Here is a 19,140-nt window from a genome sequence, read left to right on the forward strand (position 1 = left end):
ATAGCTACAACATCATAATTCCAGGTATCAATCCACGCTTTAAGCTCATCCACCTTTCTTACAATGTTCCTAGCATTAAAATAGATACATTTAAGATACTCTCCACCTCCTCCTCTCTTTTCATCCCTAGCAATGCATTCAAATTTATTATCCTTTTCTTTCTTCTCCCCTACATCTTCGGGCTGAGTGCATCCCTTCTCCATCACCTGCCTTTCCTTCCTCACACACTGTCTACTTACTTGCTCTACTGGTGAACTAACCTCCTCTCCCATAGTTTCCTCAAATTGATTTCCGCCCCCCCCCCCCATCTTTCTAGTTTAAAGTCTGCCCTGTAGCTCTAGCAAACCTCCCCGCTAGGATATTGGTCCCCCCAGGATTCAAGTGTAACCCGTCCTTCTTGAACAGGTCACGCTTGCCTCAGAAGAGGTCCCAATGATCCAGAAACTTGAATCCCTGCCCCCTGCTCCAATCCCTCAGCCACGCATTCATCCTCCACCTAATTCCATTCCTACTCTCACTGTCGCGTGGCACAGGCAGTAATCCCGAGATTACTACCTTTGCGGTCCTTCTTAACTGCCTTCCTAACTCCCTCTCCTCTCGTTTCAGGACCTCTTCCCCTTTCCTACCTATGTCATTGGTACCTACATGTACCAGAACCTCTGGTCCTCACCCTCCCACTTCAGGATATCTTGGACGCGATCAGAAACGTCCCGAACCCTGGCACCAGGGAGGCAAACTACCATCCGGGACTCCCGATCACCTCCACAGAACCACTGTCTGAACCCCTGACTATCGAGTCCCCTGTTACTATGGTCCTCTTTCTTCTATCCCTACCCTTCTGAGCTACAGGGCCGTCCTCTGTGCCGGAGGCACGGCCACTGTCACTTCCTCCAGGTAGGCTGTCCCCCCCCCCAACAGTACTCAAACATGAGTACTTATTGTCAAGGGGTACAGCCACTGGGGTACTCTCTAGTACCTGCCTCTTCCCCTTCCTGACCGTGACCCACCTATCTGCCTCCCGTGGCCCCAGAGTGACCACCTGCCTGTAACTCCTCTCTATCACCTCCTCACTCTCCCTGACCAGGCGAAGGTCATCGAGCTGCAGCTCCAGTTCCCTAACTCGGTCCCTCAGGAGCTGCAGTTCGGCGCACCTGGCGCAGATGTGGACGTCCGGGAGGCTCGGAGACTCCAGGATCTCCCACATCCGACACCGAGAACAACAAGCTGCCCTCACACTCATACTTCCCGAATAACTGAAAATAACAAGGAGTACTAAAAGATAAGCCTACTGTGCCCTCTTCCGCCTAAGCCCTCTGAGCCCAAGCCCTACGCTCTGCTCCCGGCTCACTCCGCTGCCCGCTGCTTAAGGCTGCATTCTTTTTATATCTTCCCTCCTTCCCAGGCCTCCTTCACGTGCCTGCGCAGTCCCGCCTCTCAGAACTCCGATCTGAGAAGCAATTTGAAAATGGCCGCCGCCGCACTTCTTCTCAAAGCCTCGCTGTCCTCTTCCAAAAGAGCAAAACGATATACAACGTAAAAAGAAGTGGCCCCAACATGGACCCCTGTGGAACACCACTGGTATCCGGCAGCCAACCAGAACGGGATCCCTTTATTACCACTCTCTGTTTCCTGCCAATCAACCAACGCTCTATCTACGTATGTAACTTTCCCGTAATTCCATGGGCTCTTATCTTGTTTAGCAGCCTCATGTGCGGCACCTTGTCAGAGGCCTTCTGAAAATCCAAATACACAACATCCACTGCATCTCCCTTGTCTAGCCTACTTGTAATTTCCTCAAAAAATTGCACTAGGTTTGTCAGGCAGGATTTTCCTTTAAGGAAACCATGCTGAGTTCTGCCTATCTTGTCATATGCCTCCAGGTACTCCATAACCTCATCCTTGACAATCGACTCCAACAACTTCCCAGCCACCGATGTCAAGCTAATAGGTCTATAATTTCCTTTTTGCTTCCTTGCCCCCTTCTTAAATAGCGGAGTGACATTTGCAATCTTCCAGTCCTCCGGAACCAGGCCAGAATCTATCGACTTTTGAAAGATCATTGCTAATACTTCCACAATCTCCGCTGCTACTTCCTTCAGAACACGAGGGTGCATTCCATCTGCTCCAGGAGATTTATCTACCCTTAGACTATTCAGCTTCCTGAGTACTTTCTCTGTCGTAATTGTGACTGCGCATATTTCTCTTCCCTGACACCCTTGAATGTCCGGTATATTGCTGAAGTCTTCCTCAGTGAAGACTGATGCAAAATACTCGTTCAGTTCCTCCGCCATCTCTTTATCTCCCATTATAATTTCTCCAGCATCATTTTCTATCGGTCCTATATCTGCTCTCACCTGTCTTTTACTCTTTATATACTTGAAAAAGCTTTTAGTATCCTCTTTGATATTATTTGCTAGCTTCCTTTCATAGTTCATCTTTTCCCTCTTAATGACCTTCTTAGTTTCCTTTTGTAAGCTTTTAAAAACTTCCCAATCTGTCTTCCCACTAATTTTTGCTTCCTTGTATGCCCTCTGCTTTGCTTTTACTTTTGCTTTGTCTTCTCTTGTCAGCCACAGTTGCATCCTTTTTCCATTTGAAAATTTCTTCTTCTTTGGAATATATCTGTCCTGCACCTTCCTCACTTCTTGCATAAACTCCAGCCACTGCTGCTCTGCTGTTCTTCCTGCTAGTGTCCCTTTCCAGTCAGCCTTGGCCAGTTCCTCTCTCGTGCTACTGTAACTTCCTTTACTCCACTGAAATACCGACACATCTGATTTCGGCTTCTCTTTCTCAGATTTCACATGAATACTTTATTGATCCCAAAGGAAATTACAGCGTCACGGTAGCATTACAAATGCACAGATATGCAAATATTAGAAGAAAAATAAGAAAGAATAAAAGATAAGTTATCTCAAACAATTGAACAGGAGGGAACACAAAGTACACTGCAGATGCTGTGGTCAAGGCAACACTTACAACACGCTGGAGGAACTCAGCAGGTCGGGCAGCATCCGTGGAAACGAGCAGTCAACGTTTTGGGCTGAGACCCTTCGTCAGGACACACAGGGTCTCAGCCCGAAACATTGCTCGTTTCCACAGATGCTGCCCAACCTGCTGAGTTCCTCCAGCGTGTTGTAAGTGTTGCTTTGAACAGGAGGGAGTCATCACTTCCCCGGCTAGAGGTTGATTTATTATAGAGCCTAATGGCCGAGGGTAAGAATGACCTCATATAGCGCTCTTTGGGGCAGTACAGCTGTTACTAAAGTTTTAGTCTATTACTAAAAGTACTCCTCTGTTCAGCCAAGATGGCATGCAGAGGGTGAAAAACGTTGTCCAGAATTGCCAAGATTTTCTATAGGGTCCTTTGTTCCACCACCTATAAGTAGGTGGGTTGCTGGGCAGTTTGACTTGTTAGGCTTAAAGGACCTGTTCCACATTGTATCTCTAAATAAATAATACTGCAAATGCAAGCTAAAGTGCAGCTCTTTAAAACCTTAGTTAGACATCATATGAAGTATTGTGTTCAGTTCTGGTCACCTCACTATAGAAAGGATGAGGAAGTTTTAGAGGGGATGCAGAGGAGATTTACCAGGACGCTGCTTGGATTAGAGAGCATTTTATGAAGATAGATTGAGTGAGTTAGGGTTTTCCTCTTTGGAGTGGAGGAGGATAGGAGGTAAATGATAAAGGTGTGTAAGATGATAAGAGGTATTGATGGAATGGACAGCCAGAGACTTTTTCCGAAGGTAAAAATGGCTAAAATAAAAGGGCGTAATTTTAACGTGATTAAAGGAAAGTAGAGGGTGGATGTCAGAGGAAACCTCTACACAGAGATTAGTTGGTGTGTGGAATGGGCTACCAGGAGTGGTAGTAAAGGCAGATACATTAGGGACATTTAAGAGACTCTAAAGCACATGGATGATTGAAACATGGAGGCTATGTAAAGATCGGCACAACAGTGTAGGCTGAAGGTTCTGTACTGTGCTGTAATTTTCTGTGTTCAATCAGTTGCTAAATTCTTGTTTTTTCACATCCAAATATAAATGATAATATATGCCTACTTGTCAGAAAGTATAAGAATGCAATGTGTGGCGTTTCCAGTTGCTAACACAATCTCATCATTAACCCTCGAGCATTTAGTTCTGCTGTTTGTAATCAACTCACCTAATAGCTGTGGGTAGTTTCTACTCTGAGGTACTGAAAGTAATGAATTGAATTGAATTGACTTTATTGTTGTTTGGGGCCTATCAGTGGCATCAATGGAGCTCTAAGAAGAAGAAGTGTTTCTTGCAGATTGGTGGCGGTTATTTAAAAAGAGAGCTTCATGGGCATTTGTCCATTGTTTGGGGCCTATCAGTGGCATCAACAGAGCTCGACAAGAGGTGTTTCTCGCTGGTCAGTGGCAGTTATTTAAAAAGAGAGCTTCACGGGTGTTTGTCCATTGTACGGGGCCTATCAGCAGTGTCAACAGAGCTTGACGAACTAAATAAAAGTACGGAAGGGATAAGTGGAGAGGCCATTGGCGGGAGAAGGCCGGTGGCAAGAGAAGCAACGATAAGCTTTGGCAAGGAAGAGGTGTCGGCTCTGTGTAAAGCATCTGTTAAGGTTTCCTTTTTATCTTTTTTTCCTCTCTTACTGTACCATTTAAATGGCTGTGGTATGTTTTTCGTGCCGGATGTTGGACAACTGTGAGACCCAGAGTCTTCTGGGGAATTATGTCTGCATGAAGTGCATCCAGCTGCAGCTCCTTGAAGACTGTGTTATGGATCAGGAGCAGCAACTGGATGACCTTTGGCTTGTACGAGAGAGCGAGGAAATCATTGATCAAAGTTACAGGGAAGTAGTCACCCCAAAATTGCAGGAGGCGAGCAGCTGAGAGACTGTCAGGAGAAATAGAAATAAGCAGTTCAAGCAGAGCAGCCCTGTGGCCATTCCACTCAAAAACAAGTATACCGATTTGGATACTTCTGTGGGGGATGACCTCCCAGGAAAATGCCACGGCAACCAGGTTACAGGCACTGGTGCAGAAGGGAAAGAGAGAGAAGAAGGGAGTGGTAGTGAGGGGAACAAACAGGAGATTCTGTGGACATGAACAGGACACCCGGATGGTATGTTGCCTCCCAGGTACCAGGGTCAGGGATTGTCTCAGCTTGTGTCCACATTTTGGAGAGGAAGGGGACCAGCCAGATATCTTGGTACATATTGGTACCAATGACATAGGAAGGGAAAGCAATGAGGTCCTGAAAAGAAAATTTAGAGAGCTAGGTAGAAAGCTGAGAAGCAGGAACCTCCCGCGTAGTAATTTCTGGATTGCTGTCTCTGCCACACACCAGTGAGGGTGGAAACGGTGATTTGGCAGATAAAACGTGTGGCTGAGAAGCTGGTGCAGGGGGCAGGGCTTCAGGTTCTTGGATCATTGGGGTCTCTTCTGGAGAGGTATAACCTGTTCATAAGTGACGGGTTGCAACTGAACCGAAGGGGGACCAATATTCTCGCAGACAGGTTTGTTAGAGCTGTTGGAAAGGGTTTAAACTAATTGGCAGGGGGTTGGGAACCGGACTGTAGGGACTCAGGATAGGACATATGGTAAAAAAGTAAAGATAGCATGCAGTCAGACTGTCAGGAAGGACAGGCAGGTGATGGGACAAAATTGCAGCCAACAGGCTGAGTATCAAAACATTAGGGATGCAGAATCAGCAAGGATAGCAAATATGGTACTCAAGGTGTTGTATCTAAATGCACATAGTATAAGAAATAAGGTGGATGATCTTGTTGCCAGGTATGATGTTGTGGCCATCACTGAATTATGGCTGAAGGATGGTTGTAGTTGGGATCTGAATGTCCAAGGTTATATGTTATAACCATATAACAATTACAGCACGGAAACAGGCCATCTCGGTCCTTCTAGTCCGTGCCGAATGCTTACTCTCACCTAGTCCCACCTACCTGCCCTCAGCCCATAACCCTCCATTCCTTTCCCGTCTATATGATGAGTTATTCAAAAGTTTCCATCACTGGTTGTTCAGATTACGACTTAAGATCATCTGGAAATGTTTGAGAAAAGTGCTTCCAACTCAGCCTTTTTGGAAATGTTGATTGTCTGCCATATCTGACGATGCCAGGAAACCTATACGGGAAGGTTTTTAAAGTGGAAAAGCCATTGCACTGGAGCAGTTCCACTCATTCAACCTCAGAAGTCTGGGATCAGTAGTACGAGTAATTATCACAGCTGGGGTTTTCCTCGGTTGCAGTGGATAACGAAGACTACTTTTGTGCCTTGTCATGCCCTTCGCTCTCCACGGAGATTTATAGATCCATCTTCCTGGCCATTCAATCTCACTTGATTTCATCCACCTAGTCCGAGCAGATTTCACATGCTAGGACAGGCATGTCCCAAACTCACCTGAGTATGAGGCCACCAGCTACCTTCACCTGGTTTAGCCCACCTGTTGAAGCAGTGTACTGGAGTTTGGCTACTGTTGCATGTGAACAGCTACTTGGAGCCACAGACTAGATCTGAGTGTCCGGTGGGGACTAAAAGTGAACAAGCTGCCCCAGAATGGGCATGACAAGGCCTTTCAGCAGAGGTGCTACCCCTTCTAGGACACCCCATACACCCCATGTGTCTGCTGGAAATAAGCTCTTTAAAAACTATCAGTACCTAATCCACAGTTACCTCCTTTCTCAGATGATTTGTTAGTATGCAGTTAACTGCAGCATGGAAGTGTGTTACTTTTTCCATTCTGTGGTAATCAGTCTATAGTTTCTGAATGGAAAATGTTGCTAGAATCAGTGTGGAGTTTATTGACGCATGCCTCTATCTTCCAGTCGACTGCTTGTTAAAGTACACTGGCTATGGGAACGCGGCAGGACTACTCGCTGCCCACGGACTGCTGGCCGGAGGACGGGGAAGTGGGGTGTACTCTGACGATGAGGACACAGATACTGAAGAGTACAAAAGTGTCAAATCTTAGTGAGTAACTTTTTAAACAATTACACTGGTTTACCAGTGAGGTACAGTGAGAAGGTGAAACTTCAGATAGCAAACAGCAGAGGGACAATGAGTAAATTTTGGTTTTGATTGGGAGTTGACTATTTATTCATTTCCATAAATACTGACCTGCTGAGTTCCTCCAGCATTTTGTGTGTGTTGCACTGGGTTTCCAGCATCTGTAGAATCTCTTGTGCTTTTGAGTGGGGGGTGCATGACATTGGCTGCTAAAGGAGGACTAAAGTCTGTGAAAAGGGTAGCAACCTGCAGATTGCTCCAATGGATGAGCTGCCATAGACGGGATACTTATTAAAATTGGGGCTGTTATGTTTGGTCCTGTGCACCCCATGTTCTTCACTCCCACTAGCCTGGGAAGTCAGCTTTCAACAGGAAAATACTATGGATGCCAGAAATCTGAAATAAAACACAAAATGCTAGAAATATTGAATTGAATTGAATTGACTTTATTTCTTACATTCTTCACATACATGAGGAGTAAAAATCTTTGTTGCGTCTCCATCTAAATGTGCAATCATAATAATTTGTAATAAATAGAACAGTCAATGTAATATAGAGAACACTCAAATCAGCATGAGTTCATTAGTCTGATGGCCTGGTGGAAGAAGCTGACCTGGAGCCCGTTGGTCCTGGCTTTTATGCTGCAGTACTGCTTCCCAGATGGTAGCAGCTGGAATAGATTGTGCTTGGGGTGACTTGGGTCCCCAATGATCCTACGGGCCCTTTTTACACACCTTGTAGATGTCCTGAATCATGGGAAGCTCACAACTATAGATGTGCGTGGCTGACCGCACCACTCTGCAGAGTCCTGCGATTAAGGGAGGTACAGGCCACGTGAGATCCTTGGTGATGTGGATTCCGAGGAACTGTTTACCCTCTCAACCCCAGATTCATTGATGTCACTAGGGGTTGGCCCATCTCCATTACTCCTGTAATCCACAAGGAGCTGCTTTGTTTTTGCAACATTGAGGGAGAGGTTAATTTCTTAACACCACTGTGTTAGATAGAGAGATGACTTCTTCCCTGTAGGCCACCTCGTTATTGTTTGAAATAAGCCCAATCATTGTTGTGTATAAAGAGATTATCTCTATTTGTCACATGAACAAATTAAAAACATGCATTGAAATATGTTTTGTGTCATATCAAATCAGCAAAGATGGTGCTAGGCAGCTTGCAAATGTCAGCACGCTTCTTGCATCAATATGGCATTTTTTAAAAAGTGATCCAGAACAATAATAGGCCCTTCTGGACTAATGAACCAGCACTGCCCAATTACACCCTCTTATCTGACCAATTAACCTACTAACCTGTACACCTTTGGAATGTGGGAGGAAACCCACACTTGTCACAAGGAGAACATGCGTACAAACTCCTTACAGACAGTGATGGGAATTAAACCTGATCTTCCAGCCAGTGCTGTAAAGTTTTACACTAACCACTATATTACCCTGGACTAGGCAGGATCATTAAAGAAAGAAACAGTTGACATAATTGATTTTTTACCTTTCAAAAGTTTTGATGAAATGCCATTGACCTCTGAAGAAACTTTGTTTTTTTTCTCCTGAGGTACTACCTGACTTGCTGAATATTTCCCAAGTTGGCTACCTTTTTAGTGAACTTTGTTATAGTGTTTGTAAAAGGTACATTTTTATGGCAGTAATGAGGGAATTATCACTCTCTACTATGTGATTTGCAAAGCACACAGCAGAAAGAAAGTGGTCATTCTTTTTCTCTGCACATTGGGTGTTGGTCCTTTTTTTCATTGGGTTTCTTGCTTTGTGGCTGACTGTAAGCAGACAAATCTCAAGATTGTGTAATTTATACATACTTTGATAATAAATGTATTTTGGATCCTCTGAAGCTTCAGCTTTCTCTAATGATTAGTGTTAGCAAATGGTTGCAAAGTTGAAACCATAATTAACTCTCCAAATAACCTGAAGTTTCTTTGTTAATTTGAGAGAATTAACTTTAACCTGTCTCTGTGTACTTAATATCAGTTTGTACATTTGGTTTGCAGTATTAACCCCATCACTGGCCATGTAGAAGAACCAATACCCAATCCAATGGCTGGGATGACAGAAGAGCAGAAAGAGTACGAAGCAATGAAACTTGTCAATATGTTTGACAAACTTTCCAGGTATTTCCCTAATTTAAATTGTTACTACGTTTTGTTGTTACAGTTTTTTATTTAGGGCATTGTAATCGTACGTGATTTTAAGTTCTCAACTATTGACACACACTGCCTTAGTGCTAAAAGATTAAAGGGGATAGAATTTCTGAAGTATATCCAGAAAGGTTTTGTCAGGCAACATATAGACTGCTGTACTGGAAAAGGGGCTACACTCAACTTTGACCAATGACCTATCCAGACATCAGATGTTTGAGAGGAGGGGACTTCACTCAAGTCCACTGCCTGGGTAGAAAAAGGGAGCAGTGGTTCACAGCAGAGTAACTGAGATTTGACCAGCAACCAATCCACCTTTGAGATTGATTAGCAAGAACAAGTTAAAGGAAGGCAGGAGCAAGCACAACAGCCATCGCCTGAGTGAACAGAGTCGGAGTGGTGATCCTGAGGCTTCAGCGAAGAGACTTCAGTCCGAGAAAGCCAAGAAAAGAAAAGCTCAAGTTTAAGATTTTTTTCCCTTCCCATCTTTATATCTGCTCAGCTGGGACAGTAGAGATGTCAGACAGGATAGTGCAAAGCTCCTCTTGCGAGATGTGGGAAGGCAGGGAGACCTCCTGTGTCCCTGACCACTACAACTGTGAGAAGTGCATCCAGCTGCAGCTTCTAACAATCCACATTAAAGAGTTGGAGCTGGAACTAGATGAACTCTGGATCATTCAGGAAGCTGACGGGGTGATAGATAGAACATAGAGAGAGGTAGTTACACCCAAGGTTCAGGACACAGGAAACTGGGTGACAGTCAGGAAGGGGAAAGGTATTAAGAAGCCAGTGCAGAGTACCGCTGTGGCCATCCCTCTCAACAATAGGTATATCACTTTGAGTACTGTTGGGGAGGAGTTGACTGAACAGAATAAAGTCACAGTGGTCGGGTCTCCGACACTGAGTTTGCCTCTGTGACTCAGAAGTGAATTGGGGAGAAGAGACACCTGTGATGATAGGGGATTCATCAGGGGAATGGACAGGAGGTTCTGTGGGTGAGAATGAGATTCCTGGATGGTACATTGCCTGCTGGTTACCAGGGTCCAGGACATCTCAGATTGAAGCCTCAGCATTCTTTAGTGGGAGAGTGAACAGCCAGAGGTTATGGTCCATGTAGGAACCAATGACATGGGTAGGATGAGTGATGAGGTTCTACATAAAGAGTTCAGGGAGTTAGGTGCTAAGTTAAAGGGCAGGATCTTCAGTGTTGTGATCTCAGGATTGCTACCCGTGCCACAAGCTAGTGAGGCCAGACCTAGGAAGATTATACAGTTTAATATGTGGTTAAGGTGTTAGTGTAGGAGGGAGGGCATAAGATTTTTGGATCAACAGGCTCTCCTCCAGGGAAGGTGGGACCTGTACAGAAGGGGTGGTTTGCACCTGAACTGGAGGGATCTAATATCCAGATTTGTTAATGCTGCACGGTGAGGTTTAAACTAGAGTTGCAGGGTGATGGGAACCAAAGTGCCAGAACAGTTAGTGGAGAGGTTGTGGAGGCAGATGTTGGTAAGACCTCAGACAAAGTCAGGAATTAAAAGGTTGAGCATGGTTTGACTAGTGTCCTGAGCTGTGTATATTTCAATGCAAGAAGTATCATAGAAAAGATGGATGAGCTTAGGGCATGGATCAACACCTGAAATTATGATTTATAGCCATTCATGAAACCTGGTTACAGGAGGGGCAGAACTGGCAGCTCAATATTCCAGAGTTCCATTGGTTTAGATGTGACATAGCAGGAAGGATTAAAGGAGGAGGGGTAGTCAGGGAAAATGTCACAGTAGTACCCTGTCAGTGATACCAACTAGTGAGGTGTTATGGGTGAAACTGGGAAATAAGAAAAGTATGACCATGTTAATCGAGTTATATTACAGTCAACCCAACAGTCCTAGGGATTTAGAGGGACAGATTTGTAAAGAGATCACAGACTGTTGCAAGAAACATAAGGTTGTTGTAGTAAACAAGAGAAAATCTGCAGATGCTGGAAATCCAAGCAACACACAGAAAATGCTGGAGGAACACAGCAGGCCAGGTAGCATCCATGGAAAAAAGTATAATCAACATTTTGGGTTGAGACCCTTCAGCAGGAGTCCTGTTTTCCATAGATGCAACCTGGCCTACTAAGTTCCTCCAGCATTTTGTGAGGATGTTATAGTAGGTAATTTTAACTTACCACATATTGTCTGGGAATCCCATACTGTAAAAGAACTAGATGGGATAGAGTTTGTCAAGTGTGTTCAGGAAGGTTTCCTTCATAAGTATGGAAAAGTCCCAACGAAAATGTGTGTGATACTGGATCTGCTATTAGGGAATGAGATGGAAGCATGAAGTTGCTCTAGCAGACAAAGTGAAGGCAAATTGTAAGGAATTCTACAGGTATGCTAAAAGCAAAAGGATTGCAAGGGATAAAATTGGTCCTCTGGAAGATCGGAATGGTGGGGACGACCAACCAGGGACAAGTTGCAGTGGTTGCGTTTCTGGCACCGAGACTGGACCCTCAGCTCAGAAGGGGAGGAGGAAAAAGAGGAGAGCAGTAGTGATAGGGGATTTGATAGTTAGGGGGACAGATAGGAGGTTCTGTGGAAGAGATCGAGAATCCTGGATGGTCTGTTGCCTCCCTGGTGCCAGGGTCCACAATATCTCAGTTCAAGTTCTCAGTATTCTCAAGAGGGAGGGAGAGCAGCCGGATGTCATGGTCCATGTAGGGATCAGTGACGTGGGTAGGAAGAGTGAAGAAGTCCTGAAGGTGAGTTTAGGGAGCTAGGTGCCAAGTTAAAGGACAGGACCTCCAGGATAACAAACTCAGGATTGCTACCAGTGCCACGTGCAGGTGAGTTTAGAAATAGTAAGATAGTGCAGATCAACACGTGGCTGAAGACATGGTGCAGGAGGGAGGGCTTCAGATTTATAGATAATTGGGCAGTTTTCCAGGGAAGGTGGGACCTGTTCTGGCGGGACGGTTTACATCTGAACTGGAGGGGGACAAATATTCTTGCAGGTAGGCTTGCTAGAGAGGCTCCAGTGGATTTAAACTAGATACGAGGGGGGAGGGGAACCAGTGTGTAGGAACAGATGTATGTGAGATGGAAGAAACAGAAGACAGTAAAGTTCTTTGTAAAAGTTCTTTGTACTGTTAGAGATAAACAAAGAGGAGGAGGTGGAGAATTTCTTAAATGCATTTATTTTAATGCTAGGAGCATTGTAAGAAGAGTGGATGAACTTAGAGCATGGATTGATACCTGGAAATATGATGTTGTAGCTATTAGTGAAACATGGTTGCAGGAGGGGTGTGATTGGCAACTAAATATTCCTGGATTTTGTGCTTCAGGTGTGATAGAATCGGAGGGACAAGAGGGGGAGGTGTTGCATTGCTTGTCAGAGAAAATATTACAGCGGTGCTCTGGCAGGATAGATTAGAGGGCTCGTCTAGGGAGGCTATTTGGGTGGAATTGAGGAATGGGAAAGGTGTAGTAACACTTATAGGGGTATATTATAGACCACCTAATGGGGAGCGAGAATTGGAGGAGCAAATTTGCAAGGAGATAGCAGATATTTGTAGTAAGCACAAGATTGTGATTGTGGGAGATTTTAATTTTCCACACATAGACTGGGAAGCCCATACTGTAAAAGGGATGGATGGTTTGGAGTTTGTAAAATGTGCGCAGGATAGTTTTTTGCAGCAATACATAGAGGTACCAACTAGAGAAGGGGCAGTGTTGGATCTTCTGTTAGGGAATGAAATAGGTCAGGTGATGGAGGTATGTGTTGGGAAGCACTTTGGGTCCAGTGATCACAATACCATTAGTTTCAATATAATCATGGAGAAGGATAGGACTGGACCCAGGGTTGAGATTTTTGATTTGAGAAAGGCTAACTTTGAGGAGATGCGAAAGGATTTAGAAGGAGTGGATTGGGATAATTTGTTTTATGGGAAGGATGTAATAGAGAAATGGAGGTCATTTAAAGGTGAAATTTTGAGGGTACAGAATCTTTATGTTCCTGTTAGGTTGAAAGGAAAGGTTAAAAGTTTGAGAGAGCCATGGTTTTCAAGGGATATTGGAAACTTGGTTAGGAAAAAGAGAGATATCTACAATAAATATAGGCAGCATGGAGTAAATGAGGTGCTCAAGGAATATAAAGAATATAAGGAGAATCTTAAGAAAGAAATTAGAAAAGCGAAAAGAAGATACGAGGTTACTGTGGCAAGTGGGTGAAAATAAATCCGAAGGGTTTCTACAGTTATATTAATAGCAAAAGGATAGTGAGGGATAAAATTGGTCCCTTAGAGAATCAGAGTGGACAGGTATGTGTGGAGCTGAAAGAGATGGGGGAGATTTTGAATAATTTCTTTTCTTCAGTATTCACTAAGGAGAAGGATATTGAATTGTGTAAGGTAAGGGAAACAAGTAGGGAAGTTATGGAAACTATGACGATTAAAGAGGAGGAAGTACTGGCGCTTTTAAGGAATATAAAAGTGGATAAATCTCCGGGTCCTGACAGGGTATTCCCTAAGACCTTGAGGGAAGTTAGTGTAGAAATAGCAGGGGCTCTGACAGAAATATTTCAAATGTCATTAGAAACGGGGATGGTGCCAGAGGATCGGCGTATTGCTAATGTGGTTCCATTGTTTAAAAAGGGTTCTAAGAGTAAACCTAGCAATTATCGGCCTGTCAGTTTGACATCAGCGGTGGGTAAATTAATGGAAAGTATTCTTAGAGATGGTATATATAATTATCTGGATAGACAGGGTCTGATTAGGAACAGTCAGCATGGATTTGTGCGTGGAAGGTCATGTTTGACAAATCTTATTGAATTTTTTGAAGAGGTTACGAGGAAAGTTGACGAGGGTAAAGCAGTGGATGTTGTCTATATGGACTTCAATAAGGCCTTTGACAAGGTTCCGCACGGAAGGTTAGGAAGGTTCAGTCGTTAGGTATTAATATTAAAGTAGTAGAATGGATTGAACAGTGGCTGGATGGGAGATGCCAGAGAGTAGTGGTGGATAACTGTTTGTCAGGTTGGAGTCCTGTGACTAGTGCTGTACCTCAGGGATCTGTACTGGGTCCGATGTTGTTTGTCATTTACATTAATGATCTGGATGATGGGATGGTAAATTGGGTTAGTAAGTATGCAGATGATACTAAGGTAGGTGGCATTGTGGATAATGAAGTAGGTTTTCAAAGTTTGCAGAGAGATTTAGGCCAGTTAGAAGAGTGAGCTGAGCGATGGCAGATGGAGTTTAATGCTGTTAAGTGTGAGGTGCTACATTTTGGTAGGAATAATCCAAATAGGTCATACATGGTAAATGGTAGGGCATTGAAGAATGCAGTAGAACAGAGTGATCTAGGAATAATGGTGCATAGTTCCCTGAAGGTGGGATCTCATGTGGATAGGGTGGTGAAGAAAGCTTCTGGTATGCTAGCCTTTATAAATCAGAGCATTGAGTATAGGAGTTGGGATGTAATGTTAAAATTGTACAAGGCATTGGTAAGGCCAAATTTGGAGTATTGTGTACAGTTCTGGTCACCGAATTATAGGAAAGATGTCAACAAAATAGAGAGAGTACAGAGAAGATTTACTAGAATGTTACCTGGGTTTCAACACCTAAGTTACAGGGAAAGGTTGAACAAGTTAGGTCTTTATTCTTTGGAGCGTTGAAGGTTGAGGGGGGACTTGATAGAGGTACTTAAAATTATGAGGGGGATAAATAGAGTTGACGTGGATAGGCTTTTTCCATTGAGAGTAGGGAGATTCAAACAAGAGGATATGAGTTGAGACTTAGGGGGCAAAAGTTTAAGGGTAACATGAAAGGGAATTTCTTTACTCAAAGAGTGGTAGCTGTGTGGAATGAGCTTCCAGTAGAAGTGGTAGAGGCAGGTTCGGTATTATCATTTAAGGCAAAATTGGATAGATATATGGACATGAAAGGAATGGAGGGTTATGGTCTGAGTGCGGATCAGTGGGACTAGGTGAGAGTAAGCGTTCAGCACAGACTAGAAGGGCCGAGATGGCCTGTTTCCGTGCTGTAATTGTTATATGGAATGTTAATCTATGCGTGGGGCCAAAAAGATAGGGGAGATTTTCAATGCCTTCTTCGCATCTATATTTACTCGGGAGATAGATACAGAGTCTATAGAAGTGAGGCAAAGTGGCATCAACTTCATGGACCCTATATAGATTACAGAGAAGGTCTTTGCCACCCACCTTGAAGCAAATCAGGGTGTATAAATCATCAGGGCCTGATAAGGTGTTCCCTTGGAACCAACAAGAGGCAAGTACAGAAATTGCCAGGACTCTAGCAGAGATATTTAAAACATCCTTAGCAATAAGAGAGGTACCAGAGGATTAGATGATAGCCAATGTTGATCTATTGTTTAAAAATGCCTCTGAACAGAAACCTGGAAGTTGTAGGCCAGTTAATCTGACATCAGTTGTGGGAAAGTTATAGGAAGGTATTCTAAGAGACTGGATATATAAGTTTTTGGATAGACATGGACTGATTAAGGATAATCAGCATGGCTTTGTGTGTGGTAGGTCATGTCTAACCAATCTTATAGAGATTTTTTTGAGGGATTTACCAGAAAAATGGATGAAGGCAAGGCAGTGAATATTGATTACATGGACTTTAGCAAGACATTTGACAAGGTTGCACATTGGTGGTTGGTCAAGAAGATTCATTCACTCAACATTCGGGATGAGGTAATAATTTGCATTTGTCACTGGATTTGTGGGATAAGCCAAAGAGTGGTAGTAGAGGGTTGCCTCTCTGATTGGAGGCCTGTGACAATGGTGTGCCGCAGGGATCAGTGCTGGGTCCTTTGTTGTTCGTCATCTTTATCAATGATCTGGATGATAAATGTGGTTAATTAAATCAGCAAATTTGGGGGTAACACTAAGTTTGGGGGTGTAGTGGACAATGAGGAAGACTATCATGGCTTGCAGAAGGATCTGCATCAACTGGAAAAGTGGGCTGTAAAATGGCAGAATGAACTTGATACAGACAGTGTGAGGTTTTGCACTTCGATAGGACCAACCCGGGTAGGTCTTACACAGTGAACAGTAGGGCACTGGGGAATGAGGTAGAACAAAGGATCTGGGAATACAGGTTCATAATTCATTGAAAGTTGTGTCACAGGTAGATAAGGGCCATAAAGAAAGCTTTTTGGCACATTGGCCTTCACAAATCAATGTATTGGGTATGGAAGATAGGATGCTATGTTGCAGTTGTACAAGGCTTTGGTGAGGCCTAATTTGGAGTATTGTGTGCAGTTTTGGTTACCTACCTCCAGGAAAGACGTAAATAAGATTGGAAGAGTGCAGAGAAAATTTACACAGATGTTGTCTCGTCTGGAGGACCTGAGTTATAAGGAAAGATTCAAAAGATATGACTATATTCTTTAGGACTTTGAAAATGAGAGGAGCTTTGATAGAGATATACAAAATTATGAGGGATACAGATAGGGTAAATACAAACGGGCCTTTTCCACTGAGGCTGGGTGAAAGGTGTAATATTTAAGGAGAATGTTACGGAAACTTCTTCACTGAGGGTCGTGAGAGTGTGGAATGAGCTGCCAGCACAAATGGTCAATACAAGCTTGATTTCAATGTTTAAGAGAAGTTTGGATAGGTACGTTCATAGTAGGGCTATGAAAGGTGCAGGTTGTTGGGAGCAGGCAGTTTAAATTGTTTCAGCATGGATGAGATGGACCCAAGGGCTTGTTTTTGTGCTGTACTTCTCTATGACTCTATGACTTCCTCCGAAAATGATGTCATGCTGAGGCTTTATAAAGCATTGGTCAGATCATATTTGGAGCATTGTGAGCAGTTTTGGGGCCATTTATCTAAGGAAGGATGTGCTAGCATTGCGGAAGTCCAAAGGAGGTTCACGAGAATGATCTCAGGAATGAAAAGGATAACATGATGAGGAGCGTTTGATGGCTCTGGGCCTGTACTTGCTGGAGTTTAGAAGAACAAGGGGGCATCTCATTGAAACCTATTGAATATTGAAAGTTCTTGACAGAGTGGATGTGGAGAGGATGTTTCCTATAGTGAGAGAGCCATGGACCAGGGAGCACTACTTTAGAATACAAGGACATCCCTTTAGAACAGAAATCAGGAGCAATTTCTTTAGCCATAGGGTGGTAAATCTGTGGAATTTATTGCCACAGATGGCTGTGGAAGCCAAATCATTGGGTATATTTAAAGTGGAAGTTGATAGGTTCTTGATTATTATGAGTATCAAAGGTTATGGAGAGAAGGTTGGACAATGGGGTTGAGAGGGATAGTAAATCAGCCATGGTGGAATGGTGGAGCAGAGTTGATGGATCAAATGGCCTAATTCTGCTCCTATGTCTTATAGTCTAAATGAGGCAGGGAAAATGGTTGATGCGTTGGTGGGGGAGAACTTTGGGACTGGTGACCATATTTCTATTAGTTTCAAGATAGTCATAGGAAAACTATAGGGCTGGTCCTCAAGTTAAAGTCCTGGAATGTTAATTTTGATAACATCAGCTGGAAATCTCAAGATTTCAGGTTGTTTGCAAGAAGTGTTTGGTAAGTGGGTGGCTTTTAAAAAAAATAGGAGAGGGATTGCTCAGGTATGCAGCCTTGCCCAAGTCACTGTTTTAGCATTATTTGCACAGCTTTTACCTGCTGGATTGAAGGGGAAGGCAGGCTGGAGTAGGGAACCATTAATCACTTTGGATATTAGGCTTTGGTCAGGAAAATGTAGGTTTTTATCAGGTTTAGGCAGCTGGGATCAAGCAAAGCCCTCAAAGTGTATCAGAGATGTAGAAGTACACTTACAAAGGATATCAGGAGGGTAAAAAGGGGCCATGAGATATCCTTAGGAGGTAGGATAGAGGAGAATCCTAACAAATGCTCTAATTATGTTAATAATAAAAGGGTAGCCACAAGATTCAATGTGGTGTTCTATATGTGTAACCATGGAAACGTAAATAAATACTTCTCATCTATACTTACTGTGGAAAAGGGTGTGGAGGCTTGTGAGTTGAAGGGAGGTGATATTCTGGAGCAATTCAACATCACAAAGGAGGAGGTGTACAGATCCAGAAATGCATAAAGGTGTTTAAATGCCTGAGGCCTAAACAGGTGTATACTGGGATATTATGGGAAACAAGGGGACCTGACAAGATTTTTGTATCTTTGTTTGCCACAGATGAGGTCTGAAGTCTGGAGAATTGCTAATGGTGTACCTTAATTTAAACAGGGCAGCAGGTATAAGCCAGGGAACGGCAGGTCTGTGAGCCTAGCATCACTAGAGAATTAGTTATTGGAAGGGATTCTGAGACAGGAGTTATTTGCATTTGGAAAGACAAAGATTAGACAGCAGGGCTTTGTGCATGGCCAGTCATATTGTGGAAACCTGAGTGAGTTTTAATTTTAAATTTGACTTTGAATGAGGGAAGGGCAGAAGATGGGTGAAAAAATTCTCCCTTAATTCTCCTCTCAGTCTCCTACTCCTTACATTTCAACTATTCCCACTATTTATATTGTAGATACCTCTGATAAGAAGAAATGTTTCTCACCATCTACCCTATTTACTGTATGCCCGTTTTTGCTCACTTCATTAAGGTCCTTCCCTTAGCTATCCCTGGTCCAAGGGCAAATATCCCATCTCCCTTCATAGCTGAAGCCCTCCACCACAATCACTACCCTGGTGAATCTTCTCTGTATTGTCTCCAGTGCAGTCACATCCTTCCTACAGTGTGGTGACCAGAACTGTACACAGTCCTCCAGCTACGATTCACTTCATATTTTATAACGTTACTCCATAACCTCCCCACGCTTGCATTCTCTGCGCTGGCTCATGAAAGCACCTTTCTCCAGCTGCTTTCTGTCACCTTCTCTATCTGAGCCACAGCTATAGGAATCCTCACCAATGTGGACCTAGGTCCCTCTGTTCCACAGAATTTCTTAGGGTCCAACTATTAATAATACTTTTCACTGG

The 19,140-nt window shown here is 43.6% G+C and overlaps 1 protein-coding gene across 3 annotated transcripts in view; it reads left to right on the top strand.

Moving 5' to 3' along the window:
* Nucleotides 1–19,140, top strand: part of ric8b (RIC8 guanine nucleotide exchange factor B) — a 133,002-nt gene that overhangs the window by 104,434 nt on the left and 9,428 nt on the right. For all 3 annotated transcript variants that reach the window (XM_073059811.1, XM_073059810.1, XM_073059809.1), the window contains 2 exons: nt 6,829–6,973; nt 9,027–9,146. In XM_073059811.1, the coding sequence (XP_072915912.1) occupies nt 6,829–6,973; nt 9,027–9,146 (265 nt within the window). The remainder of the gene's footprint in view (nt 1–6,828; nt 6,974–9,026; nt 9,147–19,140) is intronic.

The sequence above is a fragment of the Hemitrygon akajei genome, chromosome 10 (assembly GCF_048418815.1).
Source record: "Hemitrygon akajei chromosome 10, sHemAka1.3, whole genome shotgun sequence".
NCBI classification, from domain to species: Eukaryota; Metazoa; Chordata; class Chondrichthyes; order Myliobatiformes; family Dasyatidae; genus Hemitrygon; species Hemitrygon akajei.